General features: G+C 50.7%; 1 protein-coding gene across 1 annotated transcript; it reads left to right on the forward strand.

Moving 5' to 3' along the window:
- Window positions 1–15,126: 15,126 nt before the first annotated feature.
- On the forward strand, window positions 15,127–16,334 carry LOC311200910 (olfactory receptor 14I1-like; the record flags this gene model as incomplete). Its single annotated transcript, XM_084275214.1, has 3 exons — window positions 15,127–15,417; window positions 15,757–15,942; window positions 16,278–16,334. 3 exons carry the CDS (start codon window positions 15,127–15,129, stop codon window positions 16,332–16,334), a joined length of 534 nt encoding a protein of 177 aa, XP_084131340.1.
- Between the last annotated feature and the right edge of the window lie 5,790 nt (window positions 16,335–22,124).

The raw sequence follows: 22,124 nt of genomic DNA on the forward strand, positions 1-22,124 counted from the left end.
CACCCTCAGTCTCCTAGCACCCCAGTTTCCTGGCAACCCGGTTTCCTGCACCCCTAGTTTCCCACACCCCCTGGTCCAACGCCACTGGTGTCCTGTGCCCCTAGTTCCCCAGCACTCTGGTTTCTCATGCCCCCAGTTCCCCAGGACCCAGGTTTGCCACGCTTCTGGTTTCCCAGGTCACTGAATTTACAGGACCCTGGTTTCCTGGCACCAAGTTTTCCACAAGCTCCTTGTTTCCTGGGCCCTGGTTTCCCTGGCCACTGGTTTCCCGGTGCACTGATTTTCCATGTCACTGGTTTCCTGCATGCCCAGTTTTCTGGCACCCCAGTTTCCTGGCACACTGGGGTCTCCTCACCCTGGTTTCCTGCGCCTCCAGTTTCCTTGAACCCAGGTTACCTGTGCTCCTGGTTTTCTGCACTCCCATCTTCCAGTGCCAATGTTTTTTCACACGCCCAGTTTCCCTTGCCCCTTTTTTCCATTCACCCCAGTTTCCTGGCAGCCCTGGTTTCCATGACCCCTGGTTTCTAAGGCCCTGGTTTCCTGGGCCACTGTTTTCCTGGGACACTGATTTTCCAGGATGCTGTTTTCCTGTGACCTCAGTTGCCTGGCACCCTGGTCTAGCAGTTTTGCATAGCTGTGCTGCTGAGATGGCTTCTGCAAAAAGCATCTAGAAGCTCTCTGCAGGCCCCAGACTGTAAACATCAGCCAATTCAAAGCCAAAGTTGCTGCTGACCAGGGCCAAGCCAATTAGAGATGGTCCCAGCGCATCTTTGAATCACATATAGGAGAAAAATAAACTGCAGGCAGGTGCATTTTGCCACTGGAGAAGGGAGTGAGAAGATGTAACAAGCTGCGTGACACCAAGGCCAGAGACAAAGGAGAAGGGGAGAAGAATGGGACACTCCAGTTGCTAGAAGGAGAGATTTCCCTGCAGCCCGTGGAGAAGACCATGGTGGAGCGGGTGTCCCCTCGCAGCCCATGGATATGGACGGGGAGCAGAGACATCTATGGCCTGTGAAGGGATTGATCCACACCACAGCAGGTTTGCCAGGGGACTTGTGACTTTGCAGGGGACCAGGCTGGGGGAGTCTGGGCCCGAATGTCAGCACCCCATGGAAGGGAGTCCTGCTGAGGCCTGTGGTGAGGAGATGACTCCCTGATAGAGGACTCACGCTGCAGAAGTTTCTAGAGGACTGTGTCCCATGGGTGGGACCCCACAGTGCTGCCGGGGATGGGGGTGTGTGTGGAATGCCCCCCCCCCAGCTATGACGGAAGACAACTCGGGAGGAAGGGACTGGAAACCCCCATTCCCCATTCCCTGCCCCTGCCCGCACTGGGATGGGTGGGGGAAAAGGAAGCGAATTCACAATTAAGTAAAGTCTTCGAAGAAGGGAGGGGTGCAGGGGAATTCAAAGTGTTAAGGTCTGGGGAAGGAAAGCAGCTTGTGAGGAACCGCTGGAACCCCACTGCCCATTCCCTGCCCCTCCCTGCTCCATGTTGGGGTGGAAGAAGGGAGTAAAATCGTGAATGAAGTTTAACTCTGCTAAGAAGGGAGTTATGGGGGGAAGGTGCTTTAAGACCCGGCCACGCTTCTCATTACCCGACTCTGGTTTACTGGGTGCATAGTTGTAGTAGTAATAAATCCCTTTTCTTTCCTTTATTCTGTGTTGAGTCTGTTTTGCCCATTGCACTAATTGGAAAGTGATCCCTCTGTCCTTATTTTGAATCCTAAGCCTCCCGAGATATATGTTTTCTCCCTTTTTCAGGCTGAAAAGGGGAGTGAGTGAGTGGCTTGGTGGGCATTTGGCCTCTAGCCAGAGTCAAACCACCACAGTCCTTTTTGGTGCCCAATGTGGCGCTTGAGGAATTTGAGATAAGGACAATTGGCTGAGGTAATGGGAGAACAGGCTGAACAGAGCTGGGTAGTGTAATAATTGTAGAGAATTGCTGTTGGGATGGGGATTTAAAGAACAATTCTCATCTATGTGTTTCACAGAGGCCAGGGGTGGAGTGTCGCAGTTTCGAGTTGCTGGGTGCTGGGAGAGAATGGGGGCTGCAGAAAATGGCTGCTGTAAGAAGCAGCCAGAGGCTCTCTGCAGGCCCCAGAGAGTAAACATTGGCTGATTCAAGGCCAGAGCTGCTGCTGACCAAGGCCAAGGCAATTGGCGATGGTCACAGCGCCTCTGGGAATCACATACAGGAGAAAGAGAAACACCAGCAGCTGCATTTGCCACTGGAGAAGGGAGCAAAATCCTGACTAAAGTGCAGTCTGCTAAGAAGGGAGGGGTGGGGGAAGGTGCTTTTAGATCTGGTCACACTTCTCATTACCCGACTCTGGTGTCACTGTCTGTGTAGTGCAGTGTCATCAATCAGAGAGTTTTCTTTCCTTCACTCTGTGTTGAGTCTGTTCTGCCCATGTTGTTGATTACAGGACGATCTCTCCCTGTCCTTATCTTGACTCCTGAGCCTCTTAATATATGTTTTTTTCCGCTGTCCAAAAAAAAGGGGAGGGATAGACCGACTTTGGTGGGCGTCTGGCCTCCAGCCAGGCCTAAACAACCACACATACTAATGTCACAGAACTGGGGCCTCACTGCTTCCTTGCACTCCCTCAGGATGCTGGGAGCTGTGGTACCCTTGTACCACACTCTGCATCATACACCCCATGTGACACTGGCCCAGGAAGAGCCCTGTGGCAGTGCAGGGGGCAGAATCCCACTTCTGTGGGGCTGGCTCTTCTGCTTGATAAAATACTCAGCATCAGATGCACCTGCACAGTGCCTTAGTCTACCTTAAATCACAGACTCCAATTTTCTGCTCTAACCCATTCACGAGGAGAGAGGCTTTCTCAGTAATGGGCCTCAGTGGGGCCAATTAACACTCTACAGCAGTTCAGCTTTTTCTTCTGACCTTAACTCTTGGAGAGACTGCTTCAATCTCCTCACAGGATCTGCAGTTCATGGAATCAGCACCAAATACACCACGGGGCTCATCAAAATTGAAAAAGCCCTAACGAGCTATGTGTCTTTTCTTCAGAGTTTCAAGACTTGTACAGCTAATTGAAGAAGTTTCAGGACTCTAATTAAAGTGGAAGATATCAGTGAGCACTTCATTAAAAAAAAAAAAGATGTTTCAATATTTTCAGGCTTTTTAGTTTTTCAATTTACAGAAGTGACAGCAGCTTTCTCCAATTGATAGGGAACCAGAGGATCTCCTAAGCAGGTGTGGAAAGCTCACAACAGCTGTCTCCCTGATATCTCACACTGCTTAGATGACCTTCCTCTACACCTCCCCAGCCCCACCATGTGTCCAAGGGATGCTGGGGAGTTGCTCTCTTTTCCTCCATCAGGCTTCTGCACTGAGCCTGCAGCTGAATGTTGCAGCCTCTTTGCCACAATTCCCACCCTGTTTCCCCTGAGGACTGGCTGGGAATAGAAACAGAATTCTTCCTCATTTTGAAAAATGTTATAAAAGAAATAAAACACATTCCCCAAGTATGAGTAAAAAACTGTAAGGGGGTGGAGTAAATCCCAAAAGCAAAGGACAGGGCACATGGGCAGAGAGTCTGCTGAAAAGGGGCCCTGAGACACAGTCCATTTCCTCAGGGCAGGTGGAAATACCCGAAAGGCAAGTTTCAGTGCACAGTGTGACAGTGTCCTGACACCCCGAGGACTCAGGAAGATGTTTATTTCTTCTCCTACTTTTAATGCATATCCCCAGAGCTCCTAACTTAGTCTGATTTGGGGAAAACAACAGTTGATTGTTTGGAAATATTCAGTCAGTGAAAACGTGCTTGTATCTTTTTAAATGTGAAGAAATTTCTCAGGCTTTTCTGGCAGAGCTCCAGCACCCACTTTGGCCTTATTCCTGGCTAGATTTCCTGCCCAGAGCCTTGTCACCAACTCCTGTCCCTAGTGAACTCCCTGCCCAGCCTCCTATGGTCACTTCTACTTGGCTGTGTCCCCTGACCCCAGGCCCATGTTTAGAAAATCAAATTGGAGTTTTCTGGGGGAATATTTTCAGTCAAATGAAAATGTTTGTTGAAGCTGAAAATATTAGTGAGTCAGGACTGAGAAAGAAATGGACTTGTGCTGTGTTAGCTGACATCATCAGATTAGTAAAACTCTTTCTAGAAGACAATGTCTCCTCAAAGTCCCCCTGCAACTATACAGAATTTGAGAGGCAAGAATAAACTGATGATAGTGGCTGCACACTAACAAGCTTTCAGGGAAAAGTCACTGCGTGTGGAGGGCCATGGCAGGAAGGAAGATTCCTGGAGGTTTAGTAGAAGCTGCTAAGGGCTGTGGGTGATGAAACGCCTTAAGAATATTGACACGTGCCTCCCTGAATGCTGATTGGAGCAGGAAATCAGAGGGAGCAACTTCAGGATGACAGAGTGAGAAGATACAGACTTGCTGTGTCATGGAGCCACTTGGATGTGTCCTGTCACACCACAGGGCCCAGTGGTCGTCCAGTGCCCAGTGAAATGGGGAGGCTTTTGGTCACCAGCTGAGGTTACTCTCTGGTCATCATGAGGATGGAAGCTCGCAGAGTGCCTACACACCCTGTCTCTTCCAACCTGGCACTGCCCTCAAACTTTCTGTGTATTACAATCCTACCACCTAACCTGGAGCTCTCATCTGTCACCCTACTCTAAATGCCAACACCATAGTTGAAACCCTCACCAGATGCCTGAAGCTTAACCCATACCTAATGCTGAAGCCACCCTCCCCACATCTTCAACCCTTCTCCAAAATGTAACTCATGATTCCCAAAGAGCTACAATGAGGTCAGGGATTGTGAAGGAAAGGCCAGGGAGATGAAGTCTGGGGTAAGAGGAAGATGAAAACCAAGGTGGCATTGCTGGAGAGTTGCTGGTGATGATACTTCTGCTGGAGGAAGCTGGTTGGTGAGGAGCAACATTGTGAGGTGCTTGAGATGCCCGAGAGCTTCATCCAAGAGCAAAGGGACCGTGGGGAAAGACAAGGAAGCAGAACATGAAAGGGACAGCACTTGATCCCTACTCTTGACATGCCAGCCTTGATCTTGGCCCTTCCTTCTAGCCCTAACCGAATCCCCTAAGTCACAAAGCTGAGCAGCCCTGAAATCAATTCCAAGAAGCTCTAAGCAGAATCACAAACCCTCACCCTGAGCCTCACCCAAACTGTAAAGGGGGATCCCTGACCCTTAGCCCTGTGAGGTCATTGAACCCTTGGAGGAGAAAGGTGAGGTGGCATCTATCTCTGAAGGGCTTGTAGGACACAAGGGGAGTGATGGGTGGGGAAGGGGCTTTTATTTCATCTGTGCCTCAGAATCTGAATGGTGATAGCCTGATGCAGAAAGCTCATGTCTTGGGTTGTGACACTGCTTCTTCCTGACAACCTACATCTCACAGGATGGGTCACTCATGCAGGTTCTCCTCCTACTGGTGGATTTCAACTACCTTGTAAAAGCAGAGTGGGGACTGGTAGCAATCCAGGAGTATCCTGGGTTTCATCAAAGATGACTCCTGAGGTAACAGCCCTACGAGAGGGGATGCATTACTAGGTCTGTTGGTTACCAGTTAGTCAGTAGGACCCCCAAGGAAACTGCCCTCAGCACCAAAGGAGCAGAGAAGAGCTGGCAGATGTTTTAAGATGCTGTCATGGTTTTACCCCAGCTGAGGGCCAAGAACCACGCAACTGCCTGCTCCTTAAAGAAAAAGAGCAGGGGAAGAGAGAAGGGGGGGTGTGAGAGGCAAGGGAAGGTAAAAGGAAGGGGCAAATAACCCCAAAACTAAGAAACTAAGAGGCCCGTGGGTTGGGATAAGGATAGTTTACTAAGATAACAGAAAGATACAATATAACAATGCTGACAGGACTTTAGAGAAAAAATATATGAAGCTGTTGATAAACAATGCAGTTTCTCACCAAACCCACAACTCAGGCCGTGCCACCCAGAGCCGTCCCAGAACCCGACCGTCCCCCAAAACTGTATGTCCCAGAGCTGCCTCGCTCCTCCTCCCGTCAGCCCCCCGATATCCTGGGCAGGACGTAATTGGCATAGAATATTCTCTTTGGCCAGCAGAGAAATATGAAGAGCTGAGAAAGTCCTTGACCGTCTGACAGCAACTAAAAACATCAGGGTGTTATCAGCACTGCTTTCATTTCAACTCTCAAACACAGCATTCCATCTGCTGTTACAAATGAAGTTAACTCCATCCTGACCGAAACCAGGACAAGCATGCAAACTTTCTTCCATGATCAGAGATATGACAGACACATTTTTTCCTATGAAATAAATCCTCCACTGTGAAACTCCTTTGAAATTTTCATCACTCAAATAAAACCTCTCCAATTAGTTACGCAGGTCTTAATGTTTTTAAAGTAAATGACTTGAATAGACATGCTGGTAAAGTCTTTCTGTATGATTAATGAGCCACATCGTGTCTTTTCATCTGAGTTCACAGACCTCAGATACCAAGAGGACAGTGAAGAAACCTCTCAAGAAGTTCAAGTCAGGAATGTCATGATCCACACCAGATAGACTGCTTTGGCAGAGGTTAACCCCCGCTGCGTTCCAACCGACCTCAGATTGCTCTGGGTGGCTGGGGGTGGCTGGGCTGAACCCCTGAGTGATGTCCAATTAGGTGCTTTATCGTGAGGAGGTCTTCACAATTCTCGGGAACAGAATTAAGACTCAAAACGCAGTCAAGGTTTAAGTCACTTTATTTGGCCTGCAACAAATGTGCAGGAGAATGGGGGGGGGGGGGGGGGGGGAAATGGAGGGATGGAGGAAGAAAGAGAGAAGAGTGAGAAAGAGAGTGAGAGAGAGAAAGAGAGAGAGATATTGCAATAGCTACCACCACGGAGCTGAGGTGTCCCATCTGTCCGAATCGACTTCATATCAGGTGGGGAGTTCCATTAGTTGCTGGTTGTCATGGTTCAGCACTGGGTGCAGGGGGGTTGTTCCACTGTGGACGTGCACACTAACGTGGCAGTTTTTGGTTATATACAGTTCAGTGATACTTATTCATTAGGTTACCTCATACCCCTGTACATATTCATAACCTGTCCTGTTTCGTATTAAAATGAGTTCCAAGAATTGATTTCCATCAACTCCTCCCAGCTGCGCCTGCGCACTGCTGTTGGGTGGTGGTCACTAAGGGTCATGGGGATGAAGTCAGATGGCTCCTCTTCATCACCGCAAGTAACCTTCTGTCTTGTGCAGACTCAGTTACCCCTTGACTCTGATCCCAACTACAAGTTTGGTTTCAGCAGGGTTTGTGTACCTTCAAGGACAAGGGGAGCTTGAACTAGTTACAACGAAATGCTTTGCCTGCATTTGTGACCAATTAGAGACAAGCAAGGAATTCATGAAGAGATAAGGAGGAGGGGGGGTACTGGAACTTGTCAAAGAAGTCATTTTATTTCCACAGAGCACATAGTGCTTGAGTGTGTAATTTACTTAAAATATGGTGTTAGACTCAAACTTATGTCCCTTTTGATGTTTCTTCTTTATCAGTGAGGCAGAGTCGTTCAAGCGAGGCATTGTTTATGGGAGGTCACCGCTATGGCACTTCAAGCCATCCTGTTAGCAAGTCTTCCTTAACCCTTTACAAGCGTCTTAATGCAATATCTCAGCAATGTTGAGACATAAATCCACTGGTACAGGCATTTGCTGAGGGACACGGTACATCACACCACCCCGTAGCCGAACATTGCCATCTTAGAGATGGTACTTCGTGGTAGATAGAGGATAGAGATAAAGTAAGGAAGAAGGAAAAGAAAAGTGTATGCACAAGAGCTCAATAGCTACAATCAAAACATTCAAACAATTAACAATTTTCAAATTGCATTTGCAATAGTCAGTAAGAACTGTTAAAATTTGATAGACATTAATTAACAATTTGAATTTCTCCAATTGGAAAAATCCAAATCACATCATATTGCTGTCCCTTGTAGTTCAGGGGCTGGAGGAAAACAAAATGATGATACTTTAAATGAACATTTACGAGGCATATCACCCTCTCGATCTTTGGGCTCAGCGGGCTTATCACTGTCTGGGGACTGCAACGTTTGTGTGGCCGCCCCAATTCCCAATTTTGCGGTGACCAACAAACATTCTTTCGCCGCCCATCAAGTGTCCTGCTCTTGTATCGCTTTTCGGAGTGCCTGCACGACCCTCCCCCACGATTTCAGATTTTTCCCACTACCTGAGGACATAGTTTCCTTGGCCAAAGCTTATCCCACACCTCAGGGTGGAGAATATCAACCGGCTGGTCGATGACCTCGATTTCTAAAAGTCTCACAACGTCGAGAGTAATATCTTTAGCGTTAAACTCAATACCCCACTGCGTACGCAATCCCAATACGACCTTCACAAGGGCTTCCATCCTCCTTGCGGGTCTGAGGCTGTCCCCTCCGCCGGGTTGGTCCCGCCGCTCTGGCCGCCATTCACCTGACGCAGGCGAGTATCCCGGGTTTTGGCACCACTTTGTTTAGGCGCGGTGACCTGGTTCAGGAACGGCAACGGCGCCACACTCTGGCAGCACGGTCCATCAGCTCACAGACACCAATGTGGTGGACGGCAAATGGCGTTTATTAGAGAGGGGCACAGGGCTTTATACCTTAGGGATAGGATGTCACTTCCCTTCACTTACCTCACCAGCTACCTACTATTGGCTACCTAAGGAGAGAGGGGGTCCAAACTTTCCATACAGCCCGAAATCTTCCGACCGCGAGACCCTATCTACCGACAGGTAAAAGGATTGAGAGGTAAGGAGAATGTGAGTTAAGGGGATTGTGAGGTAAAGTGATTTTTAGGCAAGGGGATTGTGAGCTAAGGGGATCGTGAGGGAAGGGGATTGTGAGTTAAGGGGATTGTGAGATAAAGGGATTCTGAGGTAAAGGGATTGTGAGGTGAGGGGATTGTGAGCTAAGGGGATTGAGAGGTAAAGGGATTGTTAGATAAAGGGATTGTGAGGTAAAGGCACTGTAAGGTGAGGGGATTGTGAGTTAAAGGGATTGTGAGGCAATGGGATTGTGAGATAAAGGGAATGTGAGGTAATGGGATTGTGAGGTAAAGGGGATTGTGAGTTAAGGGGATTGTGAGGTAAAGGGATTGTGAGGTAAAAGGATTGTGAGGTAAGGGGATTATGATGTAAAGGGATTGTGAGTAAGGGCATTGTAAGGTAAGGGGATTGTGAGGGAAGGGGATTGTGAGTTAAGGGGATTGTGAGGTAAGGGGATTGTGAGGTAAAGGTATTGTGAGGTAAAGGGATTGTGAGGTGAGGGGATTGTGAGTTAAAGGGATTGTGAGGTAATGGGATTGTGAGGTAAGGAGAATCTGAGGTAAAGGTATTGTGAGGTAAAGGGATTGTGAGGTAAAAGGATTGTGGGTAAGGGCATTGTGAGGTAAGGGGATTATGAAGTCACTGAATTGATTAACAGATCAATTGTGTGGTAAGAGGATTGATTGAGGTAGATTGTGTGGTAAGGAGAATAACTGATTAATTGTGAGGTAAAGGGATTGAGAGGTAAGGGGATTATGAGGTAAAGGGATTGAGAGGTTAGTGGATTCTGATGTAAAAGGACTGTGAGTTAAGGGGATTTTTGAGGGAAGGGGATTGTGAGGTAAAGGGATTGTGCGGTAAATGTATTGTAAGGTATGATGATTGTGAGTTAAGGAGATTATTAAATCACAGAATTGATTGACGGATTTATTGTGAGGTAAAGGGATTGTGAGGTGAGGGGATTGTGAGGTAAGGGGATTGTGAGGTAGGGGGATTGTGAGGCAAGGGGATTGTGAGGTAAGTGGATTGTGAGGTAAAGGGATTGTGAGGTAAAGGGATTGTGAGGTGTGGCATGCACCTTGAGAAACAAAGGCTCAAGCACTGCCAGGTTAACAGATAACGGGATGGAGCCTTTAGGCCATGAACCTCAGGGAAACTAAAGAAGGTGGCAGCATCGTTGCCGGCCCCCTGCTGGGACAGGCTCCAGGAAAAAGTATCCTCTATTGTTTCGGTATATCTGCTGTCTGACGAGGTTTTAGAAGTTCTATTAGCATGATAAGATAGAGATGCTGCTGTGACAGCAAAACGTTGACCAATCAGATGTAGCCCAGGAACAGGGTGTGTTTGAAAGAAAGCAGCCGTCTGCAGAGCACATAAACAGGAATGGTTCTTTGCATTGAATCGACTCTTGCTGCATCAAGCTCTGTCCCGTCTCTCTCCGTCGCGGCAAATTGGTGCCCCGTGTGAGGACTTTGAACCACGCCGAGCTGTGCGGCACGCTGTGACTCCCACAGAACATTGGATGAGCCACTGAAAGGAAGTGGGAAGCCTGGCCAGGAATCATCCCTCTGGAAGAGGGGTGAGCTGTGGGTAATATGGGGAATCAAGTGTCTTCCCCAAGAGAGACGTATATATGGCGTTATGAAAGGTCTTCTTAAAAAGCTCGACATCGATCACATTGATCCAAGTTGGGCCCGTTATTCCGACTCCAAGGGGACCCCAAGCAGGGACCCCTCTCTCTTGTCGCCAGGATCCCGAATGAGGATATAGAGCGACTGAAACAGGAGACCGTGAGTTTTGGAAACGGCAAAAGATGGTCATACCGGCTGCCCCAGCCTGGCGTCCCCCGAGACGTGTTCCCTGACACCGGAGTCCTCTGAGACACGTCAGGCGGTGCTGGGAATTTAAAGGGATCTCGCCATAAAAAAGTCTCAGGACTGACTGCCCCCCCAACCAAAGACTAAGGAGACAAAAGTGTTGCCTCCACGGACAAGGAACCTATGGACATGGACAAGAATCCTAAGGACAGGGACAAGAATCCCACGGAGATGAACAAGAATCCGCCTCGCCTACCATCGCATCAGGGATCCTTTTGGTCTCAGTAACCACTGCTGACACCCACATCACCCAGCGAACTCAGCGACACATCGGTGTCTCTTGACGACCCAGAAACTCCAGAGAGACTGCTCGTCGGAGCCTGGGCACGTCAGGTTGCTTCAGAACTGGGAAAAAGTTTCTGTGGGAACGAGTGGGTGGTGGAAAGAGTTAATAGCGGACCCCTGGCATGCGAGCGGAACAGGACCCCAGTGCTCGGCTAGGCCCTAGTGCTCGCAGGCGGGGTCACTCTGTGGGTCGCGATGGGGTCAGGCCAGAAGCAGCTGCGCAGCTCCCGGGGTCGGAGAACCACCGCAGAAGTCAGAGAAGCACCCCCCCACCCCCACACCCCATCCACCCATCCATGTGGCGAGGATGTGACAATTCACGTCTTGCAATGTTCTTTGTCTGATAGGTTGGTTTGCAGCATTCATTTGTATGTGACATCATTACATGGGTGAAATACTGATTGCAGGAAAAAACTTAGATATTGATAGTTTGATTCACGAGTTAACTGCATTGGAAAAGCAAGGGGTTCCAGAGAAAATTCAAAGGAAGCCAGTGTGAACATATTTGGATGTTCAAAAGTTGCATGAATTGTTTCATCAGTCTGCTAAGGTGCTTTAGCTACAATACCACTTCTTTGTTTACTGAGGCTAAAGGGATTGCACAGTCACCTGGACTGTCAGCAGTTCACCAGCGGCCTTGCCCCTGGTGTGAAACCTTGTGGCACAGGCACACGAGAGGTTTTGGACTGCACAAACGTGGGAATCTAGTAAACGTGTCCAGTGCCATGTACCCCGTGAAATCAAAATGGACAACAGCCCAGGATGTATAGCACAAACAATACAAACCTCTTTCCAATTGTGGGACATTACCTGTGTTACAGGGACACCACACTGGCCTGCAGGTCAGGCCATGGTGGAACGTATGAATCAAACTCTCAAGTGTTTTTGCTTCACAAACAAAAAGGGGGAGAGAAGGACATCTCTCCAGCTGATCGATTAAACAAAGCTCTGTATGTTTTGAATTGTTTATGTCTGCCACAGAACAGCTTGGTACCTCCAATGGTGAAATATGCAGGAGGTTTAAAAGGAGGTTTGAAAAAAGAAAAAACAAAATTAAAAGAAAAAAAGTCAATGTCAAGTATTAGTAAAAAATTAAATTACAGGTACTAACTTGGGGAAAGGAGATCTGGCTGTGTCATTACAGATGCCATGGATCCATAAAAAGCAAGCCTGTGTGAACCAGGCGGAGATCCGGATCCCAGTAACTTATGTCAAGTGTTCCAACTGCAGCCACAATGGACTATGAGTTTTGCTGTGGGACATATTGAACTAACTAACAGTCTTTGAAATATGGATGTATTTGTGGTAAATGAAAATTAGGGAAATAGTGATTTCTGCACAGCCTAAGAACACAGACTGCAATGGGTGGTGCCTGCACGAAAACCTGAGGCTGATGTTACCTGACTCCTGAAACTGTCAAGAGACTCAGCTACAGGTGTGGATTCTGTAAGACTTTACAGAATCAAGCAGCAACTGATTCTTGTTGCTGGCTCATAGACATGGTTGTGAAAATTTTGAAAGGCATGTGCTGCATGAATGTGTCCACTCTCAGTCGATTCCTGCGAGCATTCAGAAATTAATAGATCAAACACAAAAGATGCAAGAAAATGGATTCTTTGGACTGGACAATTGGTTTCATGAGTGGGGAATTTCAGGATGGGTATTGTCAATGGTCAAATTTGGATTACATAGTCCCTGACAATATCCTTGAATTTCCTATGAAACAGCAAAGTTATTCACACTGAGAAGTATTTGGTGATCACATCTTCAAAACACTACGGCCTTGAAGGCAGAGGTAGGGACTGCCTTAAACCAAGGAGGAGTTGTGGGAAGGTATTTGGAAGTAAGTGAACATGTCACTATTATCCATAATAAATGGTCAACACAGAAGGTGTGCAGATAACTTTTAGACATAAAAGATAAATTAACAATGCAACAGTGTGTGTAGCCAATTAGTAGTTTTTAGCTTGCTACATTTTACAGTGTGGTTTTTCGTTTATGGGATGTTTTTTAGATTTAGTTAAATAAGGACTTAGGGGTTTTTTATAGTTATTTTTGCCTTAGTGTTATTTTTGACAAGTCTTGCAAAAGAAAATATCACTCTCAGTGAAGGAGGTTCTATTTGCTTAACAGGAAGGGGGAGATGTGGCCTGCAGCTTGAGAAACAGAGCCTGAAGCATTGCCAGGTTAACAGATAACGGGATGGAGCCTTTAGGCCATGAACCTCGGGGAAACTAAACAAGGTGGCAGCATCGTTGCCGGCCCCCTGCTGGGACAGGCTCCAGGAAAAAGTGTCCTCTATTGTTAAGGTCTATCTGCTGTCTGAGGAGGGTTTAGAAGTTCTATTAGCATGATAAGATAGAGATGCTGCTGTGACAGCAAAACGTTGACCAATCAGATGTAGCCCAGGAACAGGGTGTGTTTGACAGAAAGCAGCCGTCTGCAGAGCATATGAACAGGAATGGTTCTGTGCAATAAACCGACTCTTGCTGCATCAAGCTGTGTCCCGTCTCTCTCCGTCGGGGCACTTTCTGGATGTTAATGAGCCCCATGGTGTCTCTGGTGAGTCCAGAGACTTCAGCTACAAAGAGGAGAGTGAAGAAACCTCTCAAGAAGTTCAAGTCAGGAGTAATGCCCAAAGTACCTTGAAGCACTAACAGGCCCCACTGGGAGCCATTCCTGACAAAGCCTCCCCATGGGCTCGTTAGAGAAGACAACTGGAGGCCATGAGGACAAACCCAGGCAAAGCACAGGCAGCTCTGATGCTGAGGACACCCTGGCTTGGTCTGATGAAGCAGAAGTGCCAAGCGCTGACCCCCAGCCCCTGGGCAGGGAGATCCTGAGAATGTCAGAGATGAGATCATGGAACAATCCCCATGAGGACTGAGACACCAGGAGGGAGCCTACAAGAACTGGTCTTCTCCTGCTGAGCTGGCCCAGGCTCCTGGAATGTGGGGAGCTCATGGCAACCCGGCAGCGCTGCAGAGAGACAGCTCTGCCCAGGAGCAGCTCCTCTGCCAAGCACACAGGGCTGGGGACACTGCCTGTAGGCACTGAGGGGAGACCTGTGAGGCTGAGAGAGCTGGTGGATGCTGAGAGCTCACTGGAGGAGAAATCTGCCCAGCCTCTCCCTGGTATGTCTGTGGGTGCAGGGCAATGCAGGTTCTGTTCCTGGAGGGATCTCCTAAAGCTGGGACATGGGGCAGCGTGTGGGGTCTGTCAGGAGGACAGGTTCTCTGTAGGACCTGAAAGTGCTGCCAGGAAAGGATGCCCTTCTGCCCCATGAGAGGGACAGGGCAGGACAGCTGTCTTCTCCTGGGCATGGCTGCATTCACACTGTGGAAAGAAGCGGTGGATGTAAAGTGTGACACATGGAAATTTTGTGCAGGGTCCTTGTCCCAGAGAGAAGAAACCTCCAAGTGCCTGTCCTTCCAGCCTTTTTTGGAATGTTTCTTGCTGTTTCCCCTCCTGTTCTTGCTGCCTTTGTCCCACCATTACCTGGGCCTTTGAGCACGTCCATTGGTGGGGCTGGCACTGAGCTGACCCTCACTTCAGGACCCCCATCTGTAGGACTGAGGTTTTACAGGCAGCTCCTGCTGGGCTGCAGCTGCCCCCCACAATGGCACCGCTCTCCCTGGGACTCTTGTGCCCCAGAGAGGACCCCCATGCAGGAGACATCTCGGCACAGAGGCCGTGGCAATGCCACTCATCACCTGTGTGTGGGCAGCTGCACTGAGCCCTGTGTGTCCCTGGCTGGGAGCGGGGAGCTGAGATCCTCCTTGGGTAGGATGAGACCGCAGGAGGGCTTTGGAGCTCTGCCCTGTGAGACTGGATTCCTCAGCTCTCAGTCAGGAGAAAACCAATGCTCCAAAGCTCTGCTCTGCCCTCAGTGAAATTGGAGTGACAGTGCTGAAAAGCTCCATTCTATCCACAGGGGATTTAGTCTGAGATCACACCATCCTTCTATTTACTGACTGCTGCAAGGCAAGACTGAGTTCTCCAAAGCCTCCTCCCAGCAGTGGCACGTTTAAGCCAGCACAAAGCAGACCTCCCAAAAGGGACCTGCCAAAACTTGGCCTCCTGAATACAAAGAGTCAATGTGAATTGGAAACAGTTTTCGTCAAAGAATTGTTCCCTACCTTCTCAATACCCTTTTATCCTCTGACAGGACTCCACACTTGATGGCAGCAGATGTCCAACAGCAGCAGCTCCATCAGCCAGTTCCTCCTCCTGCCCTTTGCACACACACGGGAGCTGCAGCTCCTGCACTTCTGGCTCTTCCTGGGCATCTACCTGGCTGCTCTCCTGGGCAATGGCCTCATCATCATCACCATAGCCTGTGACCACCACCTCCACACCCCCATGTACTTCTTCCTCCTCAACCTCTCTGTTCTTGACCTTGGCTGCATCTCTACCACTGTTCCCAAATCCATGGGCAATTCCTTGTGGAACACCAGGGCCATTTCCTACACAGGATGTGTGGCTCAACTCTTTTTCTTCCTATTTTTGATCTCCACAGAGCTCTGTCTTCTCACTGTCATGGCCTATGACCGCTACGTTGCCATCTGCCAGCCCCTGCACTACGGGACCCTCCTGGGCAGCAGAGCTTGTGTCCACATGGCAGCAGCTGCCTGGGGCAGTGGGTTTCTCAATGCTTTACTGCAAACATCCAATACATTTTCACTCCCCCTGTGTAAGGGCAATGCAGTTGACCAGTTCTTCTGTGAAATCCCCCAGATCCTCAAGCTCTCCTGCTCAGATGCCTACCTCAGGGAAATTGGACTCATTGTGGTCAGCATTTGTTTAGCTTTTGGGTGTTTTGTGTTCATCGTGGTGTCCTATGTGCAGATCTTCAGGGCTGTGCTGAGGATCCCCTCGCAGCAGGGACGGCACAAAGCCTTTTCCACCTGCCTCCCTCACCTGGCCGTGGTCTCCCTGCTTGTCAGCACTGGCATGTTTGCAAACCTGAATCCCCCCTCCATTTCTTCCATGTCTATGGACATGGCAGTGTCATTTCTTTACTCAGTGTTTCCACCAGCAGTGAACCCCCTCATCTACAGCATGAGGAACCAGGAGCTCAAGGATGCCATGTGGAAACTGATGACTGGATGTTTTAAGCAACAATAAACTGCTCATATCACCAACACTGTAACTCATTTCATGACTCTTTAGTAGGGCTTTTAGGTAATATTTTTGGTTTTTTTTTCCCTTCTAGTTTTTGTAAGCTAACTAAAATCCAAATAGTTGTAGAAGTCTTGACTTCTTTAATGAGAATGACTTGAAGAGACATGCTTGTAAGGCTTTTCTCTATTTTAATGATATCTTTTCTTCTGTGTCTACAGACCTCACATACTAAGCGGAGCGTGATGAAACCGCTCAAGAAGTTAAGTCAGGAGTAGTGTCCAAAGTACCTTGAAGCATTAACGGGCCCCACTGGGAGCCATTCCTGACAAAGCCTCCCCATGGGCTCCTTAGAGCAAAGAACTGGAGGCCATGAGGACAAACCCAGGCACAGCACAGGCAGCTCTGATGCTGAGGACACCCTGGCTTGGTCTGATGAAGCAGAAATGCCAAGCACTGACCCCCAGCCCCTGGGCAGGGAGATCCTGACCCTCACCTGTGTCTCAGGGCTCTTCCTTGGGATATGAGGAGTATGACACCAAGGGTAGGACAGGGGTATGACACATGGTTGCCTCCCCTGGGATAGGTGCAAGGAGGCAACGATGCTCCATGGCCATGAGGACAATGTGTCTCCTCTGAAGCCTCTGTGGCAGGGACATCAGCCATAGGCAAAGGGCCAAAGATCTCGTTTCTATCAGGCTTCTTTAGCATGGCCAGGAACTTTGCCCATCTGCACCACAGCCCGTCCCACACTCCCCCAGGCCTGTGCCTGCTTCCCTGCAGGCTGCTGGCACCCAACGCCCTTCCCACCTGGTTCTCACCCCACACTGACAGCTCAGACTGCTGTCTCTCCCTGCTCACCAGCTGTTCCTGCAAGCACAAAGCCAGCAGCTCATCCACTCTTCCTCCAGTTGTGTTCTGTCCCTGTTGCAGTTCTGCATGGCTGGGTTCTGGTGGAGAAGGGGGAGCTGCAGAAAATGGCTCCAGCGAGAAGCAGCTGGAAGCTCTTTCCAGGCCCCAGAGAGCAAACTTTGGCCGATTCAAGGGCAGAGGCTCTGCTGACCAGTGCCAAGCCCGTCAGAGATGGTCACAGCACCTCTGGGAATCACATTTAGGAGCAAAGATACCCCACAGCTGCATTTTGCCCCCAGAGAAGGGAGTGAGAAGATGTGAGGAGTGTGCAGACATGAAGGCTGGTGAAGTGGAGGAAGGGAGCAGCCCAGGTGCCAGAGAGAAAGATGCCCCTGCAGCCCCTGGAGAAACCCATGGTGGAGCGGGTGACCCACCACAGCCCGTGGAAAAGGCCCAGACCCCACCTGCAGCCCCTGGAGAGGCCCCACGCTGAATGGAGCAGGGGGAGACAGACAGTAGATGCTGTGACCCAGGTTGGAGCCAGCCCCTGGCAGCACTTGGAGCCCGTGGGGAGAAACAGAGACACAGAGATGAGCAAGGGAGAGATTTGCTCAGAACAGGGTTGCTGGGGGGAGGCTGGTGACCCTGTGGAGGACTGGGACTGATAGACATTGTGCTTTATCACTGCCCACCATAGCAGTGACCCACGCTGGGGCAGCTGGGGAGGAGCTGAAGCCCTGTGGGAAAGGACTCACACTGGGGAAGTTGCTGAAGGACTGTCTGGCGTGGGTGGGACCCCACGGTGCAGCAGGGGGAGGGAGTGTGGAATGAATGTCCCCCACATCCAAGGAGGAAACCAACTTGCAAGGAACTGGCCATAGTCCCCATTTTCCCAGTCCCTGCCCCTCCTTGTGCCACAATGGGGGCAAGAAGGGAGTGAAACCATGAGTAGAGTGGAGTCTGCTAGGAAGGGAGGGGTGGGGGAAGGTGCTTTAAGATCTGGTTGTGCTTCTCATTACCCAACTCTGGTGTCACTGTGTGTGCAGTGCAGTGTAATGAATTAGAGAGTTTTCTTCCTTTCACTGTGTTGAGTCTCTTTTGCCATGTTGTTGATTACAGGATGATCTCTCCCTGTGCTTATCTTGACTTCTGAGCCTCTCAATATATATTTTTCTCCACTGTCCAACTAAAAAGGGGAGTGATAGACTGACTTTGGTGAGCATCTGGCCTCCAGCCAGAGCTAAACCAAAACACAACCCCATGCAGATCTACAGGCTGGGGGGAGACTGGCTGGAGAGCTGTCAGGAAGAGAAAGACCTGGGGGTGTTGGCTGACACCAGGCTGAACATGAGCCAGCAGTGTGCCCGGGCAGCCAAGAAGGCCAAGGGCATCCTGGCTTGTATCAAAACCAGTGTGGCCAGTAAGTCTGGGGAGGTAATTGTGCCCCTGGACTGGGCACTGGTGAGGCTGCACCTCGAGCGCTGGGTCCAGTTCTGGGCTCCTCAGCTTCAGAAGGACATGGGGGTCCTGGAGCGAGTGCAGAGAAGGGCAACCAGGCTGGGGAAGGGGCTGGAGGGCAAATCCTCTGAGGAGCAGCTGAGGGAGCTGGGGGTGTTGAGCCTGGAGAAGAGGAGGCTGAGGGGAGACCTTCTCCCCACCTCCCCTGCCCTGCCAGGAGGGTGCAGAGAGGTGGGCGATGGTCTCTTCAGCCAGGGGACAGGAGATGGGACAAGGGGCAATGGGCTCAAGCTGCCCCAGGGCAGGGTCAGAGCAGATGGGAGGGAAAAAACTTTTACTGAAAGAGTTGTGGGGCTGTGGCACAGGCTGCCCAGGGAGGGGCTGAGTCACCTTCCCTGGATGTGTTTAAAAAAAGGGGAGATGAGGTGCTCAGGGACCTGGTTTAGCACAGGACAGGAAGGGTTGGACTTGATGATCTTACAGGTCTTTTCCAACCTGGTGACTCTCTGATTCTGTGACCAAACTCCCAGTCTGGCCGTGCTGGTTCTGGGCCCAGACTGACAGTGCTTGGGAATCACCCCCAATCTAAGCCACCCCCCCCCCCCCCCCCCCCCCAGATGGCTGAGGACCCTCTGGAACACGTGGGGGGTTATTTCCTGCCAAACTCCTCTACCCGTTTAATGCCAGAGGGACACCAGAGGAGCCAGTGCCTTCTGCTCACTCTGCACAAGGCCACTTGTACCTGAGGCTGCGTCAGGGTGACCATGGTCACACAGACCACAGGACCAGGACGGAGCAATGCCGGGTCCAGGTTGTCCACCTGGTTGGTTGCCATGGTCACCTGGGATGGGGACACGTGGATGTCACTGTCCCCACAGAGCACCCACAGAACCCTTCTAGCTCCCATGGGATCCTCACAGGGATGTTCTAGTCAAAGCTGTCCGTTTGGTTGAGGAGCTTCGGGAGGATGTGGTGGACTTCTCTGCTGGCTGTGATGGAAAAGGGGGGTACATGGACATAGTGGGTGGGTGCTGAGGCCCAAGGGACCCCACCAGCACCCTCCAACTTCCCAAGGACCCACCCTGGGCTTGATCTCCACCCCGGATTCTCTCCCCAGACCCAGAACACACCAGGAGGGTCCCCAAACCCTACCATGGGGTTCTCCAGAAGGTCCTCCAAGCCCCGCCACAAGCTCCAAGAACTATCACTGTGTCCTAGAACCCCACAATGAAGCTCTCCAGAGAGTCACTGACCCCCACCCAAGCCCCAAGGTTCCTGACTTCCACCATGGGATTTTCTAGAGCATCCAGAGCAGATCACTTGGGACAGTAGGGACAGGAGGTCCCCAATCCAACCACCATTTGGGTCCAGCGCTGAAGGTTCCTCTACAGAGAAACTCCAACCTGCATCACTGTGGCATCTCCCCAACCTGGGAGAATCCACAGAATGCTGGGAACATCCACAACCACCACCCAGAGCACTGACACCAGGAGATGGTGGCCCACCTCATATCAGCATGATGGTGATGCTGCTGTCAGACTCAGGTGGGAGGATGCTCACCAGTACATTCCTGTGCTTGGGCAGGACCCCCGATTCATTCGGATTCAGCAGGTCCCAGTTGATGGTGCTTGAGGGGCTGGGGCTGGGGAGGAGCCAAGAAGCTCCCAAACCCGCTGTTTCTGAACCCAAAACCTCCCTGAACGGGTGTTTCTTACACCAAGAGCTCTCCAGATCGGAGCTCCTGAGTCCCAGAGCTCCCACCAGCCCAGTTTTTGGGCCTGAATGTCCCTGGATTCCTGGGTTTAAGCCCCAGAGCTCCCGAACTGGGTTTCTCTGAGCCCCAAATTGCTGCTCTAAAGCCCAAGAAGCTCCTCAGTGGTTGTTTCTGAGGTCCCGGAGTTCCCCACCCTGTGGTGCCTGAACCAAATTGCTCCATCAATTTGTCTTTCTTGGCCCCAAACCTCCCTGAAGCACCATTTCTGAGCCCAAAACTCTCCAAATCGCCATTTCTCAGCCCAAACCTCCACAGATCCCCTGTCCTGACCCCAAACCTCCAGCAGTGGCCACATCCAGCTGCCCAGCTGTATCCCAAGGGGGTCGTGTCCCACCACCCCAACTCCAGCTCACACCCATCTCCAGGAGACCATCTCCTCTTCTCCACCATCCCCGTGGGGCTGGTGAGGAGTCGGCGTCTTCTGCAGCTGGAGGTGGGCAGAAGGTTTCTCCCTTGCCTGTGGATCTCACCTCACAGGGAGAACGTGTCCAACCTCCAGCAGATGAGGAAAACCAGTCAGGGTCTTTCCACCTCTACCAACCCCTTCTGCTGCCTTCTGCTCCCTGGGAGCACGAGGTGGCCGCTGCCCTCCAGGCTGGAGGTAACGTGGAGCCACGGTGGGTTTTGGGCTCCATAACGTGTCCCAGGGCTGGGAAGGGCCGTGGGACGGGGATGCAGAAGCGTCTCCAGGATTCAACAGGAAGAGCAGAGAACTTGGTGAGTGGGTTGGTTGGTTGGTTGGTTGGTGGGTTGGTTGGTTGGTGGTTTGGTTGGTGGGTTGGTGGGTTGGTTGGTTGGTTGGTTGGTGGGTTGGTTGGTGGGTTGGTGGGTTGGTTGGTGGGTTGGTGGGTTGGTTGGTTGGTTGGTTGGTGGGTTGGTTCGTTGTTTGGTTGGTGGGTTGGTTGGTTGGTTGGTTGGTGGGTTGGTGGGTTCGGTGATTGGTTGTTTGTGTGGGTGGTGGGCTGGGTGGTTGGGTTGGTTGGTGGTTTGTTTGGTGGGTTGGTGGGTTGGTTGGTTGGTTGGTTGGTTGGTTGGTTGGTTGGTTGGCTAGTGGGTTGGTTGGTGGGTTGATTGTTTGGTTTGTTGGTTGGTGGGTTGGTGGGTTGGTTGGTGGGCTGGTTGGTTGGTTGGTGGGTTGGTGGGTTGGTTGGTGGGTTGGTGGGTTGGTTGGTTGGTTGGTTGGTTGGTTGGTTGGTTGGTTGGCTAGTGGGTTGGTTGGTGGGTTGATTGTTTGGTTTGTTGGTTGGTGGGTTGGTGGGTTGGTTGGTGGGCTGGTTGGTTGGTTGGTGGGTTGGTGGGTTGGTTGGTGGGTTGGTGGGTTGGTTGGTTGGTTGGTTGGTTGGTTGGTTGGTTGGTTGGTGGTTTGGTCAGTGGGTTGGTTGGTTGGTTGGTTGGTGGGTTGTTTGGTTGTTTGGTGGTTTGTTTGGTTGGTTGGTTGGTTGGTTGGTTGGTGGGTTGGTTGGTTGGTTGGTGGGTTGGTTGCTTGGTTGGTTGGGTTGGTTGGTGGTTTGGTTGGTGGGTTGGTGGGTTGGTTGGTGAGTTGGTTGGTTGGTTGGTTGGTTGGTTGGTGGGTTGGTTGGTTGGTTGGTTGGTTGGTTGGTTGGTTGGTTGGTTGGCTAGTGGGTTGGTTGGTGGGTTGGTTGGTTGGTTGGTTGGTTGGTTGGTTGGTGCGTTGGTGGGTTGGTGGGTTGGTTGGTGAGTTGGTTGGTTGGTTGGTTGGTTGGTGGGTTGGTTGGTTGGTTGGTTGGTTGGTTGGTTGGTTGGTTGGTTGGCTAGTGTGTTGGTTGGTGGGTTGATTGGTTGGTTGGTTGGTTGGTTGGTGGGTTGGTTGGTGGGTTGGTTGGTTTGGTCAGTGGGTTGGTTGGTTGGTGGGTTGGTTGGTTGTTTGGTTGTTTGGTGGTTTGGTTGGTTGGTTGGTTGGTTGGTTGGTTGATTGGTTGGTTGGTTGGTTAGTGGGTTGGTTGGTGGGTTGCTGGGTTGCTTG

This window comes from Gallinula chloropus (genome assembly GCF_964237585.1).
Source record: "Gallinula chloropus genome assembly, chromosome: 25".
Lineage (NCBI taxonomy): Eukaryota > Metazoa > Chordata > Aves > Gruiformes > Rallidae > Gallinula > Gallinula chloropus.